Source organism: Narcine bancroftii, chromosome 1 (genome assembly GCF_036971445.1).
Source record: "Narcine bancroftii isolate sNarBan1 chromosome 1, sNarBan1.hap1, whole genome shotgun sequence".
Lineage (NCBI taxonomy): Eukaryota > Metazoa > Chordata > Chondrichthyes > Torpediniformes > Narcinidae > Narcine > Narcine bancroftii.
In genome coordinates, this window is record NC_091469.1 from 323,830,760 (window position 1) to 323,858,413 (window position 27,654).

Genomic DNA, 27,654 nt, shown 5'->3' on the forward strand with positions numbered 1-27,654 from the left:
CAAATACTTGGCCACATGAGAGAGGGAAATGTTTAAAGGAGATTTAGAAGGCAAGCTTTTTACACAGAGATTTGTAAGTGCCTGAAAGGGGAGGTAATAGAAGCAGATACAATAAGAGGCATTTAGATAGGTATGTGAACAGACAGGAAATGGAGGGACCATGTGCAGATGGGATTTGTTGGATTGACATCATGGTTGGTGCAGTCATCATTCAAATGCAAACATTGTCTCATATACCAAGGTTTGGTTGAAAGCAGTAGAGCTATTCAACACATACATGTCACAGCAGTACAGAGTCATTAGTTAGAACAGAGCAAAGGTGCCATTATTTTACTGGTGTGAGGTGGTAAAGAAACTGTCCTTGGTGCGTTTTCTCACACCCAACAGGATAAGGGAAAAGAGGGTGTATGGGGTGTGTCTTTTAATATATTGGCTGCTTTCCGAAGCAGCAGGAAGTGTAGGTGATGGTTTGTGTGATAGACACAACTTTCTGCAGTTTCTTGGGGAGAGGCACTTCCTGCACCTTGCAGTGATGCACCCGACAGGATACGTAGAAGTTGTTGAGGGGGCATGGGTGACATGCAGAATTTCATCAGGCTTTGGAGGAAGTAGGGGGCGCTGGTGCATTTTCTTGGCTGCCTCTTCGAAGTGCTTGGAGGGGGGAGGCGCTTGATCAGCTCCTAGGTCTTGCTGACGTTGGTGAAGAGGTTGTCCTGACACCAGGCTCTGGCTCATTGTTGATAGCGGCCTGGCCAACCAGTTTGTTGATGGAGTTGGAGCAGTGCTTGATCAGACAGTCGTGGATTTACCAGAGGTCCAGTTGGGGTGTTGCTTTCCTGAACAGCGCAGTAATCAGCAGTACAATTGTATCCAGCTCGATCTTGTTCAACGCCAGCTCATGCTTTATTTGGGAGGTTCCTCACTACATCAGCGGCAAAGCGCTGCAACTGGTTTGCATACCGTTCAGTTTATGGACTGTTTACTTTTTATTATTTGTTCCTGGCCCAGGTGCATCTTTGGCCTTATTATTCCTTGCCAGCTATCCTGACAAGTAGGAATGGCTTCCCCTTCTTGACTAAGAGTTCCCTATCACATTCCATAGTGGACAGGTTATAATTGAGCACTCGGCTAACAAGGACTGATCTTCAAGTTTCAAAATTTCTTTTATAGTAATAATACAGAAAATGTCATATGGCACAATATTTCGTTTGGCCTGCCGTAAGTTAGACAAAGAGTCATCACTTGCATTCCCTGGGGCTCCACGTAGTAAGAGAAAGAGAAGCAAAAGAGACACTGAGTGTCCATGGATTTGCCTCCAGTGCCCCCAAAGCCTCCTGTTCGATTCATCAGCCACCCGAGCTCCAGACCCAAACCTCCAGCATGATCAGAAAGCCTGTAGCGCCAAAGGCCCTTCTTGCCCTCAGCGCCCTCTCAAATCCCAGTTCCATTATCTGGTTACCAAGAGCTTGTGTGGGTCCTTTGGCTGCCAGTCACCAGCAACTCACAGCCTACGTTGCTCCTTTAGCCACTGAACCCCTCGCTGGTCCGCTGCCTTATTCACCGCCTTGGGCGGTCGTCCGCTATGCTTCCCCTACTCAGTGGAGGAGTGCTCTCCCCATTTCTGGTGCCCACTGATCCCTCAGAGTCTGCCACCATTCGTGGCTGCTGCCCAGATGCCATCTTGGGCACAAACCATTCAGTTGCAGAATTTTAATTAAAAGCACTTGTCGTCTCCTTTAACAGGCCGTTTAAAGCCTGTAATTAGTTGTCAACATTTGAACTGGGAGGTGGAACCCTGTGTCTCTGCTCCCTGCTCTCCCGGGCCGCGGTAGCCTTTCTGTTAAAGCATCTCAAGCAATGCCACCATTTTTATTTTGAGTAACAGTGTTCCATAATACATTGGGTTTTTTTGGTAATATTTATAATCATCAGTTCATTTTGCTTGATTTAATTAACAAACTCCTTTTGTACACCTCAGTGTTGTGCCAGGTAAGAGTTTCCTGAGCTTCTTCTCGATTGACAACATTACTTTGGTGGTGCAGCAGTAACTGAGAAAGTTAGAACATAACTCAAATCTTGATTCCATCCGTCATGGACAAATGGGCAGAATAGTTGGCGTAGAGCGGCACAGTTAACGTAGCAGTTAGCTCAACATTGTTACTGCGTCAGCGATCAGGGCCCGGGTATGAATCCCATGCTGTCTGTCAGGATTTCTCTCTGTGTCTGTATGGGTTTCCCCCCACCTCCCCGGGAGCTCCAGTTTCCTCCCACTGTTCGAAAAATACCAGGGGTGTAGGTTAATTGGGTGGCACAGACTTGTGGGCCGAAATGACCCGTTACCGTGCTGTATGTCTAAATTTTAAGAAAAATTAAGTGAACAGGTGTATTTCTCTTGCTGAGACATTTGAGATAAAGAGCACGTGGGCTCTACAAATCTGTTTACCGGGGGAACTGCGCTATGTAACAGATTTTCTGTAGGACAGCAGGAATGGGCCATTTGATTCCCTGACTCTTCCCTCCTCATCAGGAAGTTTGTGTACGATCCTGTCTACTGTCTCACCATAGGCAACACCCAACTACCGCATGCCGCTGCTTGGTACTCTTAGGCCAAAAAAAAACCCAACCTGCTAGTGGAGGCCAACATTTAGGTCAGAATGCTTCACCAAAATGGAGGGCAGAGAGGAGATAGCCAGGGTGGGAGGGGTTGGACAGGGGAATTGGTGAACCGGGAAGGGGTGAAGGATGAAGAGCAGATAGGGAGGCGGAGGCAGTTGATTGTCACGTGTCAGACAAAGGTTGGGGGTGGGGGGAGAGGGAGAGAGAGGCAGAGACCGAGAGAGAGACAAACAGGGGGTCAGGTTGAAGAAGATGAGCCACACCAGGAGACAATTGGAGGAGGGAGATCGTTGGAAGCAGTGGTGGAATCTGGTATATAGAGACAATGTTGGTGGGGATGCAGTCGGAGCTATTCGGGAGAGGTGAAGGACAAATTGGGACCAGATGGATCTGAGGGGGAGGAAGTGGGGACAAAGAATGGAACAGGAAGTGAGGAGGGGAAGAGAATCCTAAATTTTAAAATTTCAAATTTAGACATGTAGCGTGGTACAGCCTCTTTCAGCCCACGAACCAGTGCCACTTAATTACACCCAAATTAACCTACCTAAAACCCCCAGTACATTTTGAAGGGCTGGTGGAAACCCACGCAGACATAGGAAAAACTTACAAACTCCCTACACACTGTGTGGGATTGGAACCCCAAACCCCCCACCGTCCCAATCGCTGGAGCCGTAATGGTGTTGGAGGGGAAGAGAATAGGTAGTTGTGGGTGCGAAGGAGAACAAAACGGGGTATGGAGTGTGGGGGACTTCAGTAGTGGGTCAGAAGAATTGAGGGTATTTGACATCTCCCTGGTTCCCTTCCGCCCAAAGTCCCCCACCCCACCTTGTTCTCAATATGCTGGCCATCTTTCCTTTCCATTCTAAGTCGTGACGAAGGATTCCAACCCAAAATGGCGACCATTTCTTTTTTCCCACCTACACTGCTCGAGCTGCTAAGCACATCCAGCTGGTTGTATTGTTTGCTCCAGATTCTGTGTCTGCAGTGCGATCACTGTACTATATATGACCTGTTTGCTCCAGATTCCAGAGTCTGCAGTGTGACCCCTGTACTATATATGGAATGTTTAATCCAGATTCCAGTGGATGCATTGCATCCCCTGTACTATATATTATCTGTTTGCTCCAGATTCCAGTGGATGCAGTGCGTCCCCTGTACTATATATGACCTGTTTGCTTCAGATTCCAGTGTCTTCAGTGCATCCCCTGTACTATATATGACCAGTCTGCTCCAGATTCCAGTGGATGCATTGCGCCCCCTGTACTATATATTACCCGTTTGCTCCAGATTCCAGTGGATGCAGTGTGACCCCTGTACTATATATGACCTGTCTGCTCCAGATTCCAGTGGATGCAGTGCAACCCCTGTACTATATATGGCCTGTCTGCTCCAGATTCCAGAGGATGCAGTGTGTCCCCTGTACTATATATGACCTGTTTGCTCCAGTTTCCAGTGTCTGCAGTGCGATCCCTGTACTATATATGACCTGATTGCTCCAGATTCCAGTGGATGCAGTGTGTCCCCTATACTATATATGACCTGTTTGCTCCAGATTCCAGTGTTGGCAGTGCATCCCCTGTACCATATATGACCTTTCTGCTCCAGATTTCAGTGGATGCAGTGCGACCCCTGTACTATATATGACCTGTCTGCTCCAGATTCCAGTGGATGCAGTGCAACCCCTGTACTATATATGGCCTGTCTGCTCCAGATTCCAGAGGATGCAGTGTGTCCCCTGTACTATATATGACCTGTTTGCTCCAGTTTCCAGTGTCTGCAGTGCGATCCCTGTACTATATATGACCTGATTGCTCCAGATTCCAGTGGATGCAGTGTGTCCCCTATACTATATATGACCTGTTTGCTCCAGATTCCAGTGTTGGCAGTGCATCCCCTGTACCATATATGACCTGTCTGCTCCAGATTTCAGTGGATGCAGTGCGACCCCTGTACTATATATGACCTGTCTGCTCCAGATTCCAGTGTCTGCAGTGGGTCCCCTATATTATATATGACCTGTTTGCTCCAGATTCCAGTGTCTGCAGTGCGATCACTGTACTATATATGACCTGTCTGCTCCAGATTCCAGTGTCTGCAGTGCGATCACTGTACTATATATGACCTGTCTGCTCCAGATTCCAGTGTCTGCAGTGCGATCCCTGTACTATAGATGACCTGTTTACTCCAGATTCCAGTATCTACAGTGTGTCCCCTGTACTATATATGACCCGTTTGCTCCAGATTCCAGTGTCTGCACTGTGACCCCTGTACTATAGATGACCCGTTTGCTCCAGATTCCAGTGTCTGCAGTGTGACCCCTGTACTATATATAACCAGTTTGCTCCAGATTCCAGTGTCTACAGTGCGATCCCTGTACTATATATGACCTGTTTGCTCCAGATTCCAGAGTCTGCAGTGTGACCCCTGTACTATATATGAAATGTTTAATCCAGATTCCAGTGTCTGCAGTGCAATCCCTGTACTATATATGACCTGTCTGCTCCAGATTTCAGTGTCTGCTGTGTGTCCCCTGTACTATATATGACCTGTTTGCTCCAGATTCCAGTGTCGGCAGTTGTGACCCGTATACTATATATGACCTGTTTGCTCCAGATTCCAGTGTTGGCAGTGTATCCCCTGTACTATATATGACCTGTCTGCTCCAGATTCCAGTGGATGCATTGTGTCCCCTGAACTATATATGACCTGTTTACTCCAGATTCCAGTGGTTGCAGTGCGATCCCTGTACTATATTGACCTGTCTGCTCCAGATCCCAGTGGATACAGTGCGACCCCTGTACTATATATGACCTGTCTGCTCCAGATTCCAGTGGATGCCGTGCGGCCCCTGTACTATATATGACTGGTTTGCTCCAGATTCCAGTATCTGCAGTGCGATCCCTATACTATAGATGATCTGTTTACTCCAGATTCCAGTGTCTACAATGCATCCCCTGTACTGTATATGACCCATTTGCTCCAATTTCCAGTGTCTGCAGTGTGACCCCTGTACTATATATGACTTGTTTGCTCCAGATTCCAGCGTTTACAGTGCATCCCCTGTACTATATATGACCTGTTTGCTCCAGATTCCAGTGGATGCATTGCGTCCCCTGTACTATATATGAATTGTCTGCTCCAGATTCCAGTGGATGCAGTGTGTCCCTTGTACTATATATGACCTGTCTGCTCCAGATTCCAGTGGATGCAGTGCGACCCCTGTACTATATATGACCTGTCTGCTCCAGATTCCAGTGGATGCAGTGCATCCCCTGTACAATAGATAAGTGCTTAAGTTTGACCGTCCAAAAGAGAGCTCCATCAGCATTATCACTGAAAGTTTTCAGTTGGTGAGCATGTTCTCGCAGGTAAATGTAAGTGTGATTGGGTTGGTTAGTTGTGAAAATTGTGTACAGTATAGGGTTGCTGTAACATTATGCTATAATATTTTGGCCTTTAGTTATCTTACACATAGACAGCCAATTTTGGGCACTTTGAGAAGGGCATTGAAGGAAATCCCACAGTGGTTATGATTGTGGAGAAAAGTGCTTTGACAGATTTGCCGCTGACCTTGCACAGGTTACTTCATCCAATCCAAATGAAATGATTGCCACTTTCCTTCTTGCCTTTGCAGGCCCAAAGAGACATCATATTTGAGCTGCGCAGGATTGCGTTTGACGCAGAGCTGGAGCCGAGCAACAGCGGCAACATTGAGAAACGAAAATCCATGTACACCAGGGATTATAAAAAACTGGGCTTCATTGTAAGTTTCGCATTCACTTGAAAAACACTGCAAGAGGGAGAAACATCAGTCTGCTTTCAGAGTTCTGTTTTCTCAGAATCCCTTTTCTTCCATCTCCAATGACGTTGATCAGAATTTTTTTTTAAGTTTTGCTTTTAATTTAATTTTGAGATGCAGAATGGTTAGCAGGCCCATCTGGCCCACCGCCCAAATACACGCATGTCAACCAATTAAACTTCTAACCCCACATGTCTTTGGGATGAGGGAGTAAGCCAGAGCAGCAGGGAGAACGTGCAAACTCCTGGCAGACAGCACCGGATTCGAACCCAGGTCACTGGCGCTGTAATAATGCTGGGCTCACAGCCTGAATGCGCCTAAAGCTAAGCAGTCTTAGGCCTGGTCAGTACTCGGAGGCAAGACTGCCCTTGTACACTGGGGGCTGTAGGTTTCTGTGAGGGGCGCCGAACAGAGCGGCAACTCTATGTCTGCCTTACGGTGGACAAAAGTCAAATAATTTCACCTATGTTACATTCTAAGTGTAGCATTGCATGACAATAATGGAACCTCTACCTTTACGCTAACCGGTCCACTCCAATTCTCTTCAAATTGAACCTGAAATTGGGAATCAGCCCCAGATGTTAAAACATGGGTCCCTTACGCTGCTGAAGCAAGTCGGTATTAATTTGACATTCCAGTTCTCGTTCTTGTTCCTGCTTTTGTATTGCAAGTCATTCCTTTGTGTTAGAATGGGATAGGTGGCTCCAAGCCACAGTTGGGGGACCAAGCCTTTTGGCAAAGTTTGTTGTTTGACATGGCAGCATCGCAGCTACCTCTCGGCCCATTGTTGCTTACCCAGAACAAGAAGCATGGGATCATCCTATGTGATTCATTATTTCTGTGGTGCTACATGAGATCGTTGGCTCTTGGCACGGCAGGAGCTGACAGCAAAGCAAGTTAAATTTTAACTAATTTTGCTCAAGAAGGACAAATATTCCACCTTTTTGCCCTCATGAACTTTTGAATTTTTAGCAATTATCATTATGGCTATGATTCCAAACTAATTCAGATTTGTTTCTCGGAATAAATTAGCTCACTTTATCTATAATTACAAAGTGCATGTTATTTTTCCCTGAAGTATGAAATATTTCTCTGTTATGCTGTGGTTACAGGATTTATTCTCTCTTTTTGCCAGCTAAATCTATTTTAATTGTGTTTCACTATTCCCTCTCCAGTTTTAAATACTTTGACTTTTTTAATAATTCATATCATAAATTACCAGCAGCTTCAATTTTACTACTGAGTAATGCTGTTAGATTTTTCCACAGAGCACGATTTTGTTAACAAATGAAAGGTCAATTGGTAACACATTAATGCAACTGCTTCTCTGAACTCATGTTATTAGAAGATTCGTTTCAGTGGTTGGATAAAGATCCTGGATGCTGAATAGTGTCCACAAATGACGTCATGATCAGAGCTTGAGGGCTTATTTTGCAGTGTCATCCTACTTGTAGGAGAAAGAAACTGTGTACGGCATGGTGCTCTGCAAAGCTGGCTGTTCCTTTTTTGTGCAAATCTTTTCTTTTGATGCTTCACTTATTGCTGTTGTTTCTTCACTCGTTTCTTAGTTTAATTTGGTTTTAAATCTGCCTGTTTGAGTGTGAGATGAACTCAAGGCACCTGTGAAATTGCTGTTGCTATTTTCCAGCTGTAGGAATAGGATTTCAGCACGCAACCGGGCTGAAGGAACTCAGCATTCTTTATGGCCACAAGGATACATAATCAATGTTTGGGGCCTTGAGCCCTTCGCCAAAGTACGGGCAAAAAGCAGGCAGGCACTTGGATAAAACGGGGGAATGTGAAACCAGTTTGTTTCTTTTCTTTCCCCTCCTTTTATTCCCTTGCTGTCATAATGGAGTTTCGTGGATGCAGAGACCTCTCCTTAATGTCGACCTCCTCAGCATTTGGCCTGTCCTTGTATGTGAGTGGAAAGAAAAAGTTTGAAAACTGTACCTTGTTGACTCGTTATGTGCACGGTTTCAGAACTCCAAAGAAAATGGGCCAATGATCATTTTTCTCAAGCAAAATATTTCAGTCGCAATCGGGTCTAGAGCAGTGGTTCCCCTCCCACTCACATGCCACCTTAATCGCAGAGCACTTATGGCACAGGGAATACTCAAGGTGGAATTTTTAAAAAGGTTGCCCATTCCTTTTCTAAGCTCTCTGTTCTCATCCAAGTTGGTAAAATTGCACCTTCCTCCTTTCAATGAACTGGAGAAACTTTTGTGTATTTACTGCAATCACAGCATCTGCAGCCTCTCTCATTTCACAACTTTGTTCCTTCTTTCTTGACTTCCTGCAAGGGGGGTGGGAGGTCATGGACCTACTTAGTGGGCTCAAAGAGAGCCCAACAACTTGTGGAGAAAGGCAACCATTACAATAAGAAATAGTCTGGGGTTAACCATGAGGTTCGCCTTGGGTTTGAAACCAACTGCAACATCATTAATGCTGCTGTCCTAGATAAAAGAGCATGACCGACATTTACATCAGCCCGTGTCGTTTATGTATGTTTGGATTCTTTGTGGATTTGCACTAATTCTGGTTAATTCTCTTTTATTCCATAGCTTCTTTTTTATAATAAACCCGAGTTCAGTGCAATTCTCTTATGCGGCACATTATCTCCCCCTGCCTGTACTGGTTGCAAGTTGCATTCCCCCTGTGTATCGCTTTACACTCCTTTGTCCCCTATCTTTTATGGATCCTGAATTTCTCAGCAGTTGAAGAGAAAAAGCGAGTTTAGATTTTTAAAATGTCCCAAAGAGGTGGTGAAGAATTGTAGTTGCTATTGTAGTGTGAGGAAGCATGGACACCATTGAGTGCATAGTTCCACAAACACCAGCTAAATAGTTGACAAATAATCCCTTTAAGTGGGGTTTAGTAATGCAGGGAATCTGTATTAATAAACTTCATCATTGTTGCTTCTGGATGACTCAAAAATAGAATCTTTTACAGGCTCCAAATACTAGCCAACTGCTGAGGGTGGGGTAGTGGTTTCCTGTGTTGCTTTGAATAACCTGATAAGATCTCTGGTGACTTCCTGTGAGTGCAAATGCTTGCATAATTTACCGTCTCTTTTGAAAGAGTGCACCTCTGACTAAAATGGCAGCTATAATTTGGAGCACAAGTACCTCGTTGGCATCCCAGGACCTCTAACTTCAGAACTGTTACCACAATTGGTCTGTCCCCCAACTCATGGGCCAGTCCTCGTTTTGGGCCGCTGCCGGTGAAAAGTGATGCTTGTGAAATTATTTCATGAGCCACTTGCTTAGCTTCAGATTTCTTTAAACTCTGAGACTGAGCCTTTAAAAATCCTGAACGGAATCTTTGATCCCTCTGAGTAGCGATGTCAAAGCCATTAGAGTTAATATTTGAAATTGCATGCTTGACCTTTTGCAATGAAATGAACAAGAAATTGAAGTATGTATTTGACATTTCAAATTTCTGTTGTTGACATTTTACTGTTTTCTATCAGAGCTGATGAGAATTGCATCGTTAAAGTTTTAGAAATTAAACTGGGAATATGGTGATGATGAAGGGTAGGAGAACATCAAAGCAAACAGTGTTGTCAAGCAAGCAGGAAAGAGGTAGAGGTGCCGCAAGACTCACACCACCGGGTTCAGGAACAGCTGCTCCCCCTCCACCATCAGACTCCTCAACAACAAACTCAATCAGGGACTCATTTCAGGACTCTTACTTGTCCATTTTATTGATTTTCTTTTTTTATTCTCTCTTGTCAGTTTGTTTACATTCGTTATTGGTTTACAGTTTTTTTTTCACAAGTATACACCGTGTACAGTTCATTTTTTTCCGCTACCAATTAGTGGTAATTTTGCCGCGCCCGGAGGAAAAAGGAATCTCAGGGTTGTATGTGATGTCATGTATGAACCCTGACAATAAACCTGAAATCTGAAGTTCCAGCTTTTAACAAGTTGGCACAACTTTTTGATTCATTCCCTGTTTTTATCACTTTTATTCTTGCTAATACACAAGATTTTTTTTTGGGCGATGGCTTTTAAATAATTTAGAGACTTGAGCCTCTTTTATACTTGTCATTGAGCGAGAATTTTCTTCCAAAATAACTGTGAACCAAATGGCTCTCTCCATTATTGATGTGAATAGTGCCACAGCTTTAGACGGAGGGCAGATATGTAGTGAAAACCAAGTCTGAACCAGCCATTCTCAATGGGGACCACAGCACATTCAAGTAAAAGCAAGGTTTTCTTTTCACCTCACATAGCATTTTTTTAAGAAGTCAGCAGGAGAGAACCACAGAAGAGATCAAAACTTGACTGCTTCACGGGGGAAGTGGGCCCATAAACTTTGATCAGAGTCCTTAGCCAAAAAAAAAGAGGTTGAGAATGGTTGGCTATCACACTCTGCTTGGTGAAATAGCACCTCATGATGGAAGCGCGTTTTATGATAATGGAGATGCAGTATTTGTACTGCAAATCACAACCACACTTGCCACTGCAAGCTAAAGTGCTGTACATTTCAATTTAAATATGCTTTTGATGTACTGATTTGTAACTACTGTTACTCTATCTCGGAGGTGGGGGAGGGATAACTTGTATGAAACACGAAAGCTTGCAGATGCTATGATTGTAGTGAAAACGCACTAAAATGCTGGAGGAACTCAGCCGGTCTTTTCATTGTCCATAGGAGACAAGGATACATAGCTGACATTTTGGGCCTGGGCTCTTCTTCAAGGATTAAACAGAATGAGCCAGAAGCAGGAAATCTCAGACAATGGGGGGGGGGGGGGGGGGGAAGCGGGGCAATCCAGACCAACAAAAGGTGTTAATTTGATATGATATGGGGAGAGATGAGAATTTATCATATTTGTGCGAAAGGAGGCAGGGAACAGGGAGAGACAGGGGTGGGGGAAGGCAATTGGGGGGGAAGGTGGGAGGGGGGTTAAATGAAAGAGAAGTCAATGTTAATGCCATCTGGTTGGCGAGTACCTCCGGTCGGAAGATGATGTGTTGTTCCTCCAGTTTGCAGGTGGTCTCAGTCTGGCAGTGCATGAGACCATGGACAGGCATGTCAGAAAGGGAATGGGATGGGGAATTGAAAGGTGGGGGGCCACTGCATGTCATCAAGATGTCATATGGGAAATCATCATCATCATTTTGGCCCATCCCTTTGAGAGTGAAGATGAACATGGTGCCTTGTACCTCTTCTGCCCTCACAGAACTTTTTGTAGTTGTTGGCACATGGTGATGTACCACTGCGAATTGTGGAACGCCATGCAGTGCGATTTTTTGCGAGGGCCTCCCAGTCAGTATGGTTGACATGGAATGACTGGAGATCACGCTTGATTACATCTTTGTAGCGAAGACGTGGGCGGCCAACGGGGTAGCCCACCGTAGAGGACATTTTTGGGCAATTGGCTGTACTCCATGTCTGGAATTTTGTTGCCTCTAAGACATTTTGGGAAATTCTATGCCATGGTGCCATAGAAATGCAGTGGCCTTTCAGTGTTCCCGACTTGCCCTTTCTCCTAATAGTAATCTAGAAGGATTTCTCCTCTCTTCATTGGAGAAACCAAAAGCAAATTGAGTGATCTCTTTGCAGAGCACCTGCATTCAAAATTCAGGAACCTCTGACTGCGGGCAACTTAGTTGTCCATCCCACTCCTGCACCAGTTCAACCCGACGAAATGCATACTGCAATCCTCAGTGCAAGCAGGCATGCAGAAATACGGTACATGGATACATTTATTTACAATAAATATTATTAACAAATAGTGGTGTCTCGGAGAGTTATTTTAGCAGTTAAACAGTCATTCAGCAGTCTCTCTGCCAGTGGGAAGAAGCTGTTTTTTAGCCTGGTGGCTCTGTCTCTAATACTTCTGTATCTCCTACCCGACAGGAGTAGCTGAAAGATGCAGACGATTGGTGATAGGGGTTCTCACAGATTTTACGAGCCTGTGGCATCCTGCATTATTACAAGAATAAGGGGTGACACCCCATCCACCCTTCTGCCTGAGCAGATTACTGCAGGGTCCTCCAATTTTACAACTCAAGGTGACCAAAACTAGATCCAAGATCACATGCAGATCCAGAGACCACTGACTATGATTAATTTCCAGCCAACCTCTGGACTCAAAGGAGACTTAGAACAGGGTCAAAGGGAATTGGATGTGTTGAATGGAGGAGGCATGATTGCATGACTGCGGAGAAAGGGGAAAGGAGTGGTTCCAATTGCTCTTCCACAGAATTGCCAGGGGTGCAATAGGAAAGGGGATCTTTGTGCGATTTTGATTTCGGAGGGAATGCAATCTGCTTGACTTGTGATTGTAATGGTGATTGCTGCTGGTCAAGGCTGCGTAGATCTGCCTTGAACCATTGCTCTCTGTGTAAACGTTTCTTCTCCCTGCTCTAGAATCACGTGAATCCTGCCATGGATTTTACTGAGACCCCGCCAGGGATGCTTGCCCTTGACAACATGCTGTACTTTGCCAAGCATCACCAGGACGCTTACATTCGGGTAAGGCCTCTTCTTTAACCTCTCTCGGAATCAGAATGAGAATTTATTGTCACGAGTGTGAAATTAGTTGTTACGCAGCAGTATCACAGAGCAGATATCGCTATAAATTACATTATTTTAAAAATCAGCGCAAACGAAATGAAAGTGAGGTTCATTGTCCATTCAGAAATCTGATGGCAGACGGGAAGAAGCTGTCCTTGTGTCGCTGGGCGTTCGTCTTCAGGCTCCTGTTCCTCCTTCCTGTGGCAGCAGACTGAAGAGGGCATGGACTGGGTGGTGAGGGTGCTTGAGGATTGAGGCTGCGTCCTCGTGGGGCCTGATGCCTGTGATAGCCGAGTTCACAGCTCTCTGTAGTTTTTTTCTCCCCCGACCTGTGCATTGGCACCTCCAGACCAGACGGCGATGCAATCTGTCAGTATGCCCTCCACGGTACACCTGCAGAAATTTGCGAGCGTCTTTGGTGATGGTCCACATCTCCTCAAACCCCTCACGGAGTACAGCTGCTGGCGTGCCTTCTTCGCGATTGCATTGTGAGCCCCCATTCTTAATGTGAGTATCCTGGTCTGATACCAGGCACGCATATGTTGAGTGCAGCAATTTAATTATTTAGAGCCTCATTTAGACTCCGTTTGGACTAAAACAGAAAGTGATGGAAACGCCCAGCAGGTCAGTCAGCCTCCATGGAAAGAGAAACAGAATTAATGATAAGACCTGCTCCAGCAATTTGTGTTATCAAAGGTTCTCAACCCAAAATGTTAAGACCTATTTCTCTTTCTGCAAACGGTTGACCTGCTGAATAACTCCAGCATTTTATTTATTTTAGATTTCTATTTCCATCCGGGATGGGGCTGCTAACCTGATAAAGGATGTATTATTGGCTGTGAGGTGATCAACAGCATCATACAGATTTTTATCTGTATTGGGTTTCCTTTTGATAAAAAGCTGTTGTATGATCTGATTGAAGCATTTCAATATCAAGGGGATTAAATGGGGCAGAAATAGAGAAAATAGAAAGTTATAAATTTAAATTCATAATTTTCAAAATAAATTTAGACAGGCCTTTTCAGCTCACAAGCCAGTGCTGCCCAATTTAAACCCAATTGAACTGAAACCCCAGTACGCTTTCGATGGGTGGGAGGAAACTAGAGCCCCCCACCCCCACGCAGACACAAGGTGAACGTACCAGCTCCATACGGACAACACTGGATTTGAACCCCGGCCCCGATTACTGGCGCTGCGAAAGTGTGGGTCGACTGTGCAAGTTAGGGGGAAAAAATCAGATTGCTGAGGAGTGGCCTTCCGTGGGCGGCACAATGTCGTGGGCTGAAGGGCCTGTACTGTGCTGTAACGCGGCCATTCCCCACAGGGTGGGGCCGCGCACGTTTAATGGGGGCCACAGATTGAAATCATAATTTTTTTTACATAGACGGTAGAAGTAGGGAAGAGACCAATTAAATTTGACTGCTTCACAGGGGAAGAGGCCCTTAAACTTTGAGCGGAGTCCAAAGGAAGCCATTGCCTTAAAAAAAGGTTGAGAATGGCTGCTGTAATGTTCTATGTTTGATGTGATCTTAAAATTGGAGCCAAGTCATTAAAAAATTGGGCAGTCATCTTGAATTATTTCTCCCAAAAGGCTGTGAAACAGTCCTCGACGTCAAGGTGGATATATATTGTGTTAGGGACATGGAGCTTTGTGGGTGAACTAAATTAAGATGCACATAAGCCATAATCTGATTAAATAAGGTTTGAGCGACCTAATCCTGTTCTTGTTTACACCACTGGCTGTATGCTTGGCACCATCGTACTAACATAATTTAATCAGTTATCAAAAAGAATCATCGTGACATCAAGTTGCTTAAGTCACTGTTGTGATTGCAGTGGCAGAGAGTTTAATAAGAGTGCCACTGACCTTTTCTGCCTCCCTCTGCCAACCACCTATTTTCTTCTCTTCCTTACTCCCTTGTGTGCTGCTATGAACCCCTTAGATGTTTCTGTGTGGCACTGAACTCCGGGATTCTCTCCATTTTTTGAGTGAAGAAGCTTCCCCTGAATCCTTTATTGGACTCGTTTGTAGCCAGCTTACATTTATGACCACTAGCTACAGACTCGCCCACAAGTGGAAGAGTCTTCATTAAGCGGCTTCAATAATCTGACAGACAGAAAATGTTTTGGGTCACCTCCTCCATGCATTCATTTATCAGCGCTTCTGTGAAGGTGACTCACTGCAGAAACGTTAAATGTATTTTGTAATCCATTAGTATCCCCTTGGTAGTAGCGACAGCTGAGGCCAAGTGCCAATCCTGAAAGATAAATTCAGTTTTAGACATACTATATAAAAGTCGATCATTTGAAGCGATGGGTGCAACATTTAATTGTTCTGTGTGTATTTCCTGCAAGTGAACACAGCAGACTCCAACTAGCATCTCCCTGACCATTTGGGAATCCCAGTTGTTTGGCATCTGGTTCACTGGCGCAGGTTTGCAATTTCCTCTCATCCGGGCCACAGATCCCACCCTCCCATCCTACCACCGGGACTTCAGTTCCTGCTGGCCCCCCTGAACACTCTCTGACCAGATTGCAGGGGCTGCTCCCCCTGAAAACTCACCAGCTCCCTCTGACCACATGCAGGGGCTTGGATTCCAGGGGACCGGTTCCCCGTGCTCCCTTGAAACCTCTCTGGTTCTGTTTCCTGCACTTACTGATTGAAATGCCATCTTTTAAAAAACCAAATTGAAAGTATGTTGAAACATTAATAGACGTTGATGTAGAACATTTGCTGGTCTCGCATCAAAGTCCTGAGTGTGCCAGATTAATGGAATTTTATTTTGCTGACATTCACAGGCTAATAACAATGGACAACAAACATTTTGGTTCCTGAACACATATGGGTGTATGTTATGGATTTTGGGCGGCCGATCACGAAAATCACCTTAACATCTTCCTATCATGTACTGGTTTTTTTAGCTATAACCTAATTTTGTGATTTCCTGGCACTTTTAACATGCTTCAAGCATCCAAAACCACGAAGTGCAGCATGTCGTTGAAAATTAATTTCCTGCATTCGCACTCGGAAGTCTTCCCGGCTGATCTTGGTGCAGTCGGTGACGCACACGGTGAAAGGTTTCCCCAGGACCTTGTGACCATGGGAAAGCAGTATCAGGGCAACTGTAATCCATCAATGTTGGGCGACTATTGTTGGACATTGACACGAGAGGCATCAGATGCTGAGTACAAATGAAAATTAGCAGCAAAACATTTTTTTTAGACCAATTGAACTAACGTAATGTGTCAGCGTCATTATGTGATTAAACATGCTAAATTCAATAAAAGTACATTCAATATTTCTCCAACTTCCTTTGTGATACGGCAAATCTGAAATTATCTTTGTGTTCAGCTTGAAGTTGTCTATCCTAATCCCCAATTTTTTTTCAGGAAGCAAACCCTTTGGAAAAAAATTGTTGTCCAGTGTAATATTTGCATGGTGTCTACATTAGTAACAAGAGGTCTGGACTATTAATCCAAGGACGTGAATCAGTATGAGCAAATCATGAAATTTTATGTTTTGCAGCAGCATCTCAGTGTAAACATTCAGATTATAACCATCTTACAACATTACTACAAAATTAAAATAAAAATAATGGTGCAGAAAAGTCAGGCAGGGTCTTTGGTTCATTGATCATTCAGGACTCTGATGGCAGCGGGGAAGAAGCTGTCCTTGTGCTGCTGAGTGCTTGTCTTTAGGCTCCTGTACCTTTTTCCCCGATGGTAGCAGAGTGAAGAGGGCAGGGTCTGGGTGGTGGGGGTCCTTGAGAATAGAAGCTGCTTTTTTAAGACACTGCCACATGTAGATGCCCTCGATGGGGTGAAGTCTGGTGCTTGTGATGTCGCAGGCCGAGTTAACAACCCTCTGAAGTTCATTCTTGTACTGACAGTTGCTGCCTCTGTACCAGGCAGTGAAGCAAGCAGCCAGAATGCTCTCCACGGTACACCTATAGAAATTTATGAGAGTCTTTGGTGACATACAAACCTCCTCAGACTCCTCAAAAAGTACAGCCGCTGGTGAACCTTCTTTGTGATTGCATCAATGTGGAGGCTCCAGGACAAATCCTCAAAGATGTTGATATGCAGGAATTTGAAGTTCTTGACCCTATCCAGTAATGAGCCCTCAATAAGGACTGGATCATGTTCCCCTGACTTCCTCCTGAAGTCCACAATCATCTCCTTGGTTTTGCTGACGTTGAACACAAGGTTGTTGTCATTGCACCATTCAAGGAGCTGATCTATCTCTCTCCTATACACTTCCTCACTGCAGTTTGTGATCCTGCCAACAATCATGGGCCACAGTTCTTTAAAGGAGATTTTGATGAAATCGTTGAATCTTTCCTTCTGTCCGCATGGGAATCTCTTTCGCGATGGAATTCGGAGCAGAAGACGCATTTTGGCAGTGTGGTGAGGGCAATCAAGTAACGATAATGATTGACTGAGGAAAAAATCATCCAGTCTGCAGATGTTCTTCAAGGAAGCAAGTTGTTTTTGGAGCCGGTCTAGGAACCTGCTGTGCATTCTGCAGAAAGCTGGCCTCCCCGCCCAGCCCAGCCTACACGTGGCTCCTAACCCATGGTTAAGAACACGCATAAGAAATGGCAGCAGGAGTCAGCAATCTGGTCCGTCGAGCTTGCTCCGCCACTCAACAAGATCATGGCTGATCTGATGACTTGTAACTCTTCCTTCCGTGGCCACAACTGTCACCTTGCCGGCAATGTTCACTTCGCATGAAGGAATCAATTTAGAAAAAGCTTTCAGACAGGAAGGCAGAGGGAAGTGGTGGGTGCCTGGAATGCATTGCTGGGGGTGGTGGTGGTGGGGGCTGCTATAATAGGGATATTTAAAAGACACTTACACAGGTGCATGGATGCCAGAAAAATTGAGGGTTACGGCTGTGAAGTCGGGATCGTAAAGGGTTAAAACCTTCTGTTTTTAGTTCTTAGTTAATTTTGTGCCAGTCTCTTTAAGAAGAACTATTGTTTGTAGTGTTACCATAGTGACTAGAGGTAATATGTTGTAATATCTGCCCAGACTAACGGCTTGCTCATTATTCTTCAGGATGTACAGACGGCGTGAGCACGAGAAATTTTTCTTTGAATTGCATGTCTCTTTAAATACTTTTTTTGTCTCTTTAAATATCGTTATGTATCTCTTTAAAGTTGGTGTATTTCTTTATGTACATTTTATAGGTCTATCATTATACAGTAAATACTTTGTTATGAAAGTCTTAATACGAAGCGATGCAAAATGTTTATCTGTTTTATCAATGGATTAAAACTACATAAAGTAACAGCCACAGAGTTGAATTTATTGGAATAAAGAGATCGAAATTCAGAATATTGTAGCTCACACTTTTGGAAGATGATACTTTGAAATTTGGATCAATTAGAATAAGGAAAGTGTCATCTATAGGGAAGGATTAGATTGTGGTGGAGTAGGTTTCCATTGGTAGGCACAACATCGTGGGTTGAATGGCCTATTCAGAAATCAATTCTGAAAGCATCAGCTCAGCAATCGCTCTGCCAAAGAAATGGAAAAACGAAACTATATCTTTCCTTTGCCTGAGATTTTGTTTGCATAGCACATTGTCTTTGTGATGTTCTATGTGAAGTAAATCTCAGGCAAAGGAAAGAAGCAGTTTAGCTTTTCTATTTCCTTGGCAGGGTGATTGCTGAGCTGATGCTCTAGGCCTGGCAAGAAAGAACCATTCTTTCTCTCCTGTGTTAAATCGTTGATGAGCGCCTGGCCTGGCAGTGATGTGAGGATGTTGTATCAGAGGAGGTGCAGAAGCCAAGTCTGTTGGTCGTCAAAGCCAAGGAGCTGCCAAGGAAGGGGGAAGGCTTGCCAGCTAGCCGGCCAGAGATAAAGGAACAGATTGGTGCCCGGGGTGCCACAGCATTTCAGCTCCTGCCAAGACTGGTAGATGTTGGTGAAGATGAGGAGGTCTGCAGAACAAGGAAATGTGGAGACAATTGTAAATCACAAAATGCTGTAGACCCTGTGGTTGAACTAAAAACACAAGATGCTGGAGAAGCTCAAACCGTGTTCTTTATGTAGCAAAGGCAAAGACACAGAACCAATGTTTTTGGCTTGAGCCCTTCATCAGGGTACGAGAAAATGCCTGCAAGCGTCCGAACAAAAGGGTGGGGGGGGGGGGTGAGGACAGGTTGGCAAGGCAGGAGATATTGTTGAGAAAGGAGGGAGGGGACAGCAGAAATGGGGGGTGGAGCGGAGGAGGGGATGGTAGGGATGTGTGGGTGAAGAATCGGAAGGACAGGAAAGGGGGGAGGGGGAAGAAAAGGTGAGTGGGTTTAATGGAAAGTAGAGAACTCAGTGTTCATGCCATGTGCCTGGAGAGTGCCCAGATAGAAAATAAAGTTTTCCTCCAATCTGCGAGTGGTCAAGGTGGGACAGTACATCGGGCCATAGACAGATATGTGAGTGCGGGACTGTGACACAGAATTGAAATGATTGGCTACTGGGAAGTCGCAGTGGTTGTGAATGGAGCAGAAGTGCTGAGCGAAGCGATCTCCCAGTCTGTGACCGGTCTCCCCGATGTAGAGAAGCCCACAAGAGGGTGCACCAGATGCAGCAGATAAGTCCTCTGGATGTACAAGTGGAATGTTTCTCCACATGATAGGCCTGTTTGGGGCCCCAGACCGGTGGTGAGGGAGGAGGTGTGGGTGCAAGTATTACACCTCCTGCGAGCTCAGGGGAAGATGCCGGGGTTAGGGAGGGAGACAGTTGGTCTTGTCAAAGGTGGAAACATTACAAGTGATGGAGACCCCTGCAGTGATGTGTGAGGAGTGAGCCTCAAAGTTCCTTTCATTGTCACCTAATAATACAGTAAAATCCCCATTATCTGGAATTCAAGTAACTGGCAAAAACATCGCTGAAAATAAGCAGGTAAAAGGAATGTAGGAGAGATTTGATGGAAGCATTTAAAATTATGAGAGGTCCAGACAAAATAAATGTAGGTAGGCTCTTTTTACTGAGGGTAGGTGAAATACATGGGCCAAGGATGAAGGGGGAAAGTTTAGAGGAAACTTCTTCACACAGAGAGTGGTGGGAGTGTGGAACGAACTGAAGTGGTGAATTTTAACTTTTGAGAAGAATTTGGACAGGTACATGGATGGGAGAGGTATGGACTGGGTGCAGGTTAGCGGGACTAGGGAGAATAATAGTTCAGCGCAGACTAGAAGGGCCTGTTTCTGTGCTGTAATGTTCTATGGTTCTTAAAAAAAAATAAAGTTTACCTTGCACCTGATATCCTTTCTAGTCTCTTCATATTGCATATCTCAGTGAGGTTATCCCTCCATTCTACCTCATTTTAAAAACTCTTTTTACGTTTAAATTTTATCTACATTACAGTGGAAGCCGATTCCGGCCATTCAAACCCGAGCTGCCCAATTACACCCAAATTAACCCACAACCCCCGTATGTTTTGAAGGGTGGGTGGAAACCAGAGCCATGCAGACATGGGGAGAGCTTACCAACTCCTTATGGACAGTGCGGGATTCGAACCCAGGTTGCTGGCGGTGTAAAAGCGTCACGCTAACCGTGCTGCCCAACATTTTCTCACATAAGACAGCTCTTTGGTCAGCTTCAATTATAAAGTCATGTCTCTGGAACTTCCTGGACAGGGCAAAATCCAGCCTCTCTGTGATGATGTAATGGGGTGGGGCGTATTATACTGATTGCTTGCTATTGGCTATGGCTGTAGAGAAACTCCACCCTACTGGTATAACAGATGGAGATGCTTTCCCACTGGCCAGTTTAGAGGTGGTTCTAGTCTGTTAATAAAAGCTCAGTATTGGTATAATACTTGACTGGTCCATGTCTATGGCATATCATTCTCGACAAAGTTATCATTACTGGGAATGAAGAAAGATGTGCAAAATATTCAATGGTCCTCAGCACTGAATTGCATTAATTTCCCATCAGAATGTAGAAGGAAGGCAGCATATGATTACTCAAGATAAAGGAAGCTTGTAGCTGCCCTTTCATGAATTTTTCCAGCCGTTGAGATCAAGTTGGAGCATCTTCCTTCCATTTCAAGCATCACCTCCAATTCTGCACAAAGCCTCACAGTCTAGCCATAACTCTGAATTTGCATTAGGCTTGACCAAGGAAGCCCAGTTGTTTATTTTTTTTAATGTGCGTGAATTGCCACGCACGCAGATTTTCAAGAGAAATATTTGCAAACTGAATATTGTGTTGATTTTTCCCTGCGGGCATGAGTTGGCACACCTAACCCAGGCATCTCGTGCTTTTGACTCCGAATGTGCTAATGCACAGCTCGGGGCCTGGAGCTTCAAGAATTTAATATCAGAAGGGAATAAAAAGTGAAAACCCGGCTGCTGTTCAGTTTCTAATTGATTTAAACATGTCTCTGTTTAGTTTGCGCTGGCGAGATGTGGGGACACGTAGACAGCAACACTGCTTATAAGGGTTGTTAATTATCCAAACAATGAGATAAAGTCAGGATTCTTCTCAGTAAACGCAGCTTCAAATTGAAATTAATGAAAGGAAGACATTGTGCAGATTTATTGTGCTTGTAATGTTCCTTAGGTGCCATATTACATATTTGTTCCTTCAACAGTTGTACCACAGCAACATGTGTCTCTTTGCAAATGAGTTACACTGAGCCATTGGCGTGCTCTCCATTAATCTGATTAGTGTGAAATCAGTCCTAAAAGCGATTTCTGTTCCTCTATTGAAAATAAGGAGCTGGTGAATCTGCAATAAGCTGTACCCAGCAGCGAAAGAACTCTCTTCAGTGATTATTATGGATGAGTGGAGAGCATTCTTCCAGTTCTGTAAATATTAGAGGTAACTTTGGCAAAGGAAAAGGGCAGCGTATACTGTGTTTTCTGAGGCAAATGCAAGTTTAGCAGGGATCACAGCATGTCCTAGCCTCTGGACTGCAAATAATGCAAAGAGAAATGTTTGGTATTTATTCGGAGTGGCTTCTGAAATACATCATTGATTTTCTGTGCAGTGCCAGAAAACACCTGCCCCACAGTCTCACTGCAGTAAAACTACCACGCTCTCCTGAAAAGAAGGTTACTTCCCCAGGATATTGCTGTAAACAACTCTTGAAGAAAATCACGGGCTGCTTTGTTTTTTTTTTAAAAATACACTTTTCATTTTTATTTTTTTCGTGGAAGGACAGTCCATTCACTGTGCATAGACTTTGAGAATGTGCTTGGGCCTTCTCCCTTAAGCCAAAATATTTTTTTTCCCCTTCAAAAATCTATCCAGTTTCCTTTTGCAATTTCTTAGCGAACCTGCTTCTGACACCCTTTCAGGCAGCGAGCTGCAACTTTCTTCATTCTTCTCCTTTTCTCTCTGTCAGGTCTGTTAAAACTGTCACGCTCACAAGAAAAAAAGAACACAAGCAGGCCACTCGACCCTTCAAGACTGCTTCGCAAATCCACACCTGAGCTAAACTGTTCTCACATCTAGTTCTAAGTTCCAGCCTCTTCCCCATATCCCTTGATACCCTGACTAATTAAATACCTATCAATCTCCCCCTTAAGCACCCCCAATGATCCAGCCTCCACAGCTGTATGTGGCAACGAATTCCACAAATCCACCACCCTCTGGCTAAAGAAATTTCTCCTCATCTCTGTTTTAAATGGGTACCTTCTCATTCTAAGACTTGGGAGGGCTTGTGCATGAATCGCAAAAGGTTGGGTTGCAGGTACAACAGGTTACAAAGAAGGCAAATGGAATATTGGCCTTCATCGCTGGAGGAATGAATTCAAGAGCAGGGAGACCATGCTGTAACAGTACAAGGATCTAGTGAGGCCACACCTGGAGTACTCTGTGCAGTTCTGGTCTCTGTGCCTGAGGAAGGATATACTGGCCTTGGAGGCAGTCCAGAGGAGGTTCATCAGGTTGATTCTGGAGATGAGGGGGTTGACCTACAAGAGAGACTAAATCACCTGGGATTATACCCACTCGAATTCAGAAGAATGAGAGATCTTGTATAAAATTATGAAAGGGATAGGTAAGAAGTGAAAATTGTTTTCACTGGTAGGTGAGACCAGAACTAGAGGACACCGCCTCAAGATTCAGGGGAGTAGATTTAAGATGGAGATGAGGAAAAACTGTTTTTCTTAGTTGGAATTCTCTGCCCAGGGAAGCAGTTGAGGCTACTTCATTAGACTTATTTAAGGTTCAGTGAGATAAATTTTTACATAAAAAAGTAATTAAGGGATTTGGGGGAAAGGGAGGTCGATGGAGTTGAGTCAATGATCGGATCAGCCATGATCTCATTGAATGCCGGAGAAGGGTCGACGAACCTCCTGCTCCTATATCCTATGTTCTTGCGTGTCCTCCCTATAAATTTTACCAGTCTGTCCTCTTGTATTCTGATGCCAAGCTCACTCGGTATTTGCCATATTTCTACGATGTGTCCATGTGCCAACTTTGTAGCTATGATTTGAATCCCCAAACTCGGGTTATTAATAATGCTGGAAAAGCGCAATGGTCACAGTGCTAACCTGTGAACAGGACCAGTGTATATGTTCCATCTTCCTGCAAAACAAATTCACCAGCAAAATCTAGGCGTACAGCACGGTACCAGGCCCTTCCGGCCCATAAGCCTGTGCCCACCACCAAATATGCCAATTATACCCATTAACCCACAACCCCTGTATGCTTTGAAGGATGGGAGGAAACCGGAGCACCTGAGGAAACCCATGCAGACCCATGGAGAATGGACAAACTCCTTACAGACAGCACAAGATTCGAATCCAGGTCACTGGCACTGTAATTAGTGTTGCACTCAACTCTACACTAAGCGTCCCACTCTTATGGCGACCAGTGATGCACAACTTATGCTAACACATGCTAGGCATTATTAGAGAGGGGAAGAGTACTGTTAAGTGAGTAGGGTAATTGGATGTGGGGGTTCAGAGGAGGAGGTCTCCAGTTAGGATTCCAGCCAGAACTGGCACCTCTGCCCTTTACTGCCACAGTGGCCAGTGGGTCTGAATGTTTTTATCCAATTAGAAGTTTTTTTTTCCTCCTTTTTATTTTTCTGATTACTTATCATCCAGGACACACAAAAACAGAGATCATGCAAGTCCAATCATCTCCCCATGAATAAATTACTAAAAATAATGGCATGCACACATTGGAAACAAATTCACCTTAATGACTTTCAACTTTCCCCAATCTTACTAGGCAGAAACTGGCGGGATTTTGCAGACTTTTCATTATCCCAGATTTTCGCACAGCTTTGCGAGGCATCAGGCTGTTCTCGGGTGTGATTCTGTAGCAATTAATGGCATCCTTCAGAGAAGCACTAGCCCAAAGCAATGGTCATCAATCAGTGCCGGCTGTCTCTCTGAAGCACCTGCTTCCCATCTCTGCCAGCAGAGATTGCAGACTCCGCGAAGCGTCACCTGATGAACCCACTGAGTCTGTTTCCATGTGTTTCAGTTCTTCCTCTGCGCATTCCTAACCTGTTTCTGACTTTTGGTGTCTGCACCCTATTAGCCTGTAAATTATTGTGGCTGTTGAAGGAAATGAGAAGGGTGGGGGAATGCTGCTGAAGCGTGGCAGTGCGGGGAGGTTGTTGTTTAGGGTAAGAAAGGAGAGAGAGTGCTTTCTTAAAGGGACTGGGTATAAGAAAGACTTCTCTGCTTGTGTAATTGCGATGTAAATAGCGCTGCGTGACCTGCTGAGTTTCTCCAGCACTTTTGTGCATTGAACTATAATCACAGCATCCGCGGGCACTTTCTTGTTTAACTGCTTTCTTGTGTGGCTGTAACTGAGGAGAAATTCTCTGAGTAGGAATGACATCCTAATGAGGTGGCGTCAGGGGGGAGGGGGGGGCAGGAGAGATAGAGAGCATTCAGAATAGGTGGGATGATCAGATTCTTTTGAGTTTGGCTGCATGAAAGATGAGACATAGATACATTGTCTGTGAGATAACCAAGAAGGACCTCATAAGTACAGTTAAAACATGGAAAATCCTGCATCCTTGGGACTTTGGTGCTGGCAAGTTTTCCAGACAACTGGCTCAGCATAAGAGTAAAGATAGGCGCTCTGTAAAACTTTGGCAACTTTAGCGTGATGGAAGGAGGGACAAAGATAGTGCTCGAGAGGCTTTTCACCAGACACGTGAATATGCAGGAAATGGATATGTGCAGGCAGAAGAGAATGTGTTTGATTTGGCATCATGTCCAGCACAGATGAAGGGCTTGTTCCTGTGCTCTGCTGTTCTATGCTTGAAAGCACAAAACACTGGAGGTATGAGGGGGGGCGGGAAAGAGGCTAACGTTTCAGGACAGAGTGTATTTCCATTTTGAATGCATTAAATTGTGGTGAATGAAGTTGCAGTTTTGTGGAGCAGATGCACGTGTCACACTATTATACTTTCCCGCGATAATCTGGAAATGCAATTGAAGTGGTGCCTTGAGTATTGTTGCTGCAGTTTCATAGAACACAGGACACTACAGCACTGTAACAGGCCCTTCGGCCCTCAATGTTGTGCTGACCCATATATTCCTACCAAACCCTCCCTACCCTGTAACCCTCTATTTTTCTTCCATCCATGTGCCTGTCTGGGAGTTTCTTAAATGCCCCTAATGTTTCAGCCTCCACCACCAACCCTGGCAAGGCATTCCAGGCACCCACAACTCTCTGTAAAATGGAAACTTCCCCCTGAGGTCTCCCCTAAACTTCCCTCCCTTCACTTTGTACAGACATCCCCTGGTGCTTGCTACCCACGCCCTGGAAGAAAGACTGTGTATTCTGCCTTATAATTTGACCTACCGAAAGGAGTCTTTTCTGTATGCATTGTCATGCCTCGGACACCCATTCCTTCAGAGACACTGAACGCCCATGTATTATTTCCACCCAGCCCTCCCGCAGCCTCTGCAGCCGCACAGGCTCCTGTTAGATCCATTGGCAGCCCAGGCTCCAGGTCCAAACCTCCGCCACAATGTGGAAGCCGCTTGGTTCCCATCTCCAGCGGCCCGTGGATCCCCGTCCACGTCACCCACAGCCTGTGTGGGTTCCCTCAGCCACTGAGCCCCTCGCTGGTCCTGCAGGGTGGTCTCCTCTGCTTTCCCTTCTCACTGGGGGATTTCTCACACCTCTGATAGCTCAGTGGATTTTGCAAACCAGGGTTCTTGAGTTTGTTCCTCGCTGGGGCCTCATTTCTGTGAGGGGCGCTGGACAAAGTGACGCCTCTACGTCTTCCTTACAAATTACATAACTTCATAGATGTTACATTCTAAATGTAGTATTGCGTGACAATAATGGAACCTTTACCTCTGCACGTTGTATTGGGTGTTTCCTCAGGATCTTTCCCTCTTCTGCCCAACATCCCTGTCCCTTCGCACCCACGGTTCACCCATTCCAACCCTGGCAGGCCATCAACATCGTCTGAAAATTGATGTTCATTTTCACATCTGCGCCGACGGGAGCCCAATGAGCCTCATCACTCATTTGCTCCCCCATCTCACCAAACTTTCAGACTGCTTGCCTAGCATCGAGTCATGGGAAAACACAAAGTTTCTCCAGCAAAACATTGGCCCAGAGTCTTCAAACCTTATCGCAAGTTCTTTCTCCAGGATTCAATGACAGACATCTTCTTTGGCACGAATCTGATGCTTGCCACCTTGGTGTTGTATTTGAACTGGGTCTTTCTCTCCCTTAATAACACCACCAAACTACCCCACACCTTCAGCTTATTTACTCAGTCGATCCACTTACAAGTTTTGTTACTTCTCGCCATGAATGTTTTAATCCTGTACAATCAGCATCTTCCTCGACGTGAATTGGCAGCCAAGCTAAATTCAAATGAACTCATGCTAACTCAGGTCTGCACATTTTTGATCAGGATTTCAGTAAAGCCCCAACCATTGTGTCCCCCTCCCTTTCATTGTTGATCCTTCCAGCTTCCTCCCCTTTGCTTCATCGGGCACTCTGAAATGCTGTCTCTCCCTTCTCAATCTTTTTCTTTCCATTCACACACCACTTTAAGTATTCCCGATCCCATCGGTGCTCTGTGATTAGTAAGGGATTGCTTAAGGTGGTAGGTGAGTGGGAAGGGTTGAGAACCACTGCTCTCGACCCAATTGTTACTGAAATATTTTGCTTGAGAAAAATTGTCATTGGCCCATTTCCTTTGGAGTTCTGAAACCGTGCACATAACGAGTCAATGAGGTACGATTAAAACAGTGGTTTTCAAACTTTTTCTTTCCACCCACATCCCACCTTAACAATCCCTGGCACCGATGGCATAGGAATACTTTAAAGTGGTATGTGAGTGGAAAGAAAAAAGGGTTGAGGACCACTGTCTTAGATTATCTTCTCATTTTGTGGATTGGTGCCAGTTTCCACTGATACAACTTGCTACTGTGAGTCTTATTGGGACACTTTTAAACAAAGTTAAATTTAGACATACAGTCCACTTCGGTCCACGAGCCCGTGCTGCTCAGTCACACCTAATAACCCCCGGTATGTTTCAAACGGTGGGAGGAAACCGGAGTCCCCAGAGAAAACCCACGCAGACGTGAGGAGAACATACAAACTCCTTACAGACAGCGCGGGATTCAAACCCATGTCCCGATAGTTGGTGCTGTAATAGCGTGGCACTCACCACTCTGCCAACTGTGCCTGCCCCTGTTGCTGCAGAATGTGTACTTACATTGCCCATCTCATTCTTTTCTCTTTAGATC

The 27,654-nt window shown here is 44.9% G+C and overlaps 1 protein-coding gene across 5 annotated transcripts in view; it reads left to right on the forward strand.

The window, feature by feature from the left end:
• The window catches only part of elmo1 (engulfment and cell motility 1 (ced-12 homolog, C. elegans)), a 339,660-nt gene that overhangs the window by 195,299 nt on the left and 116,707 nt on the right, over positions 1-27,654 (forward strand). For all 5 annotated transcript variants that reach the window (XM_069907380.1, XM_069907390.1, XM_069907389.1 and 2 more), the window contains 2 exons: positions 6,251-6,379; positions 12,800-12,904. In XM_069907380.1, the coding sequence (XP_069763481.1) occupies positions 6,251-6,379; positions 12,800-12,904 (234 nt within the window). The remainder of the gene's footprint in view (positions 1-6,250; positions 6,380-12,799; positions 12,905-27,654) is intronic.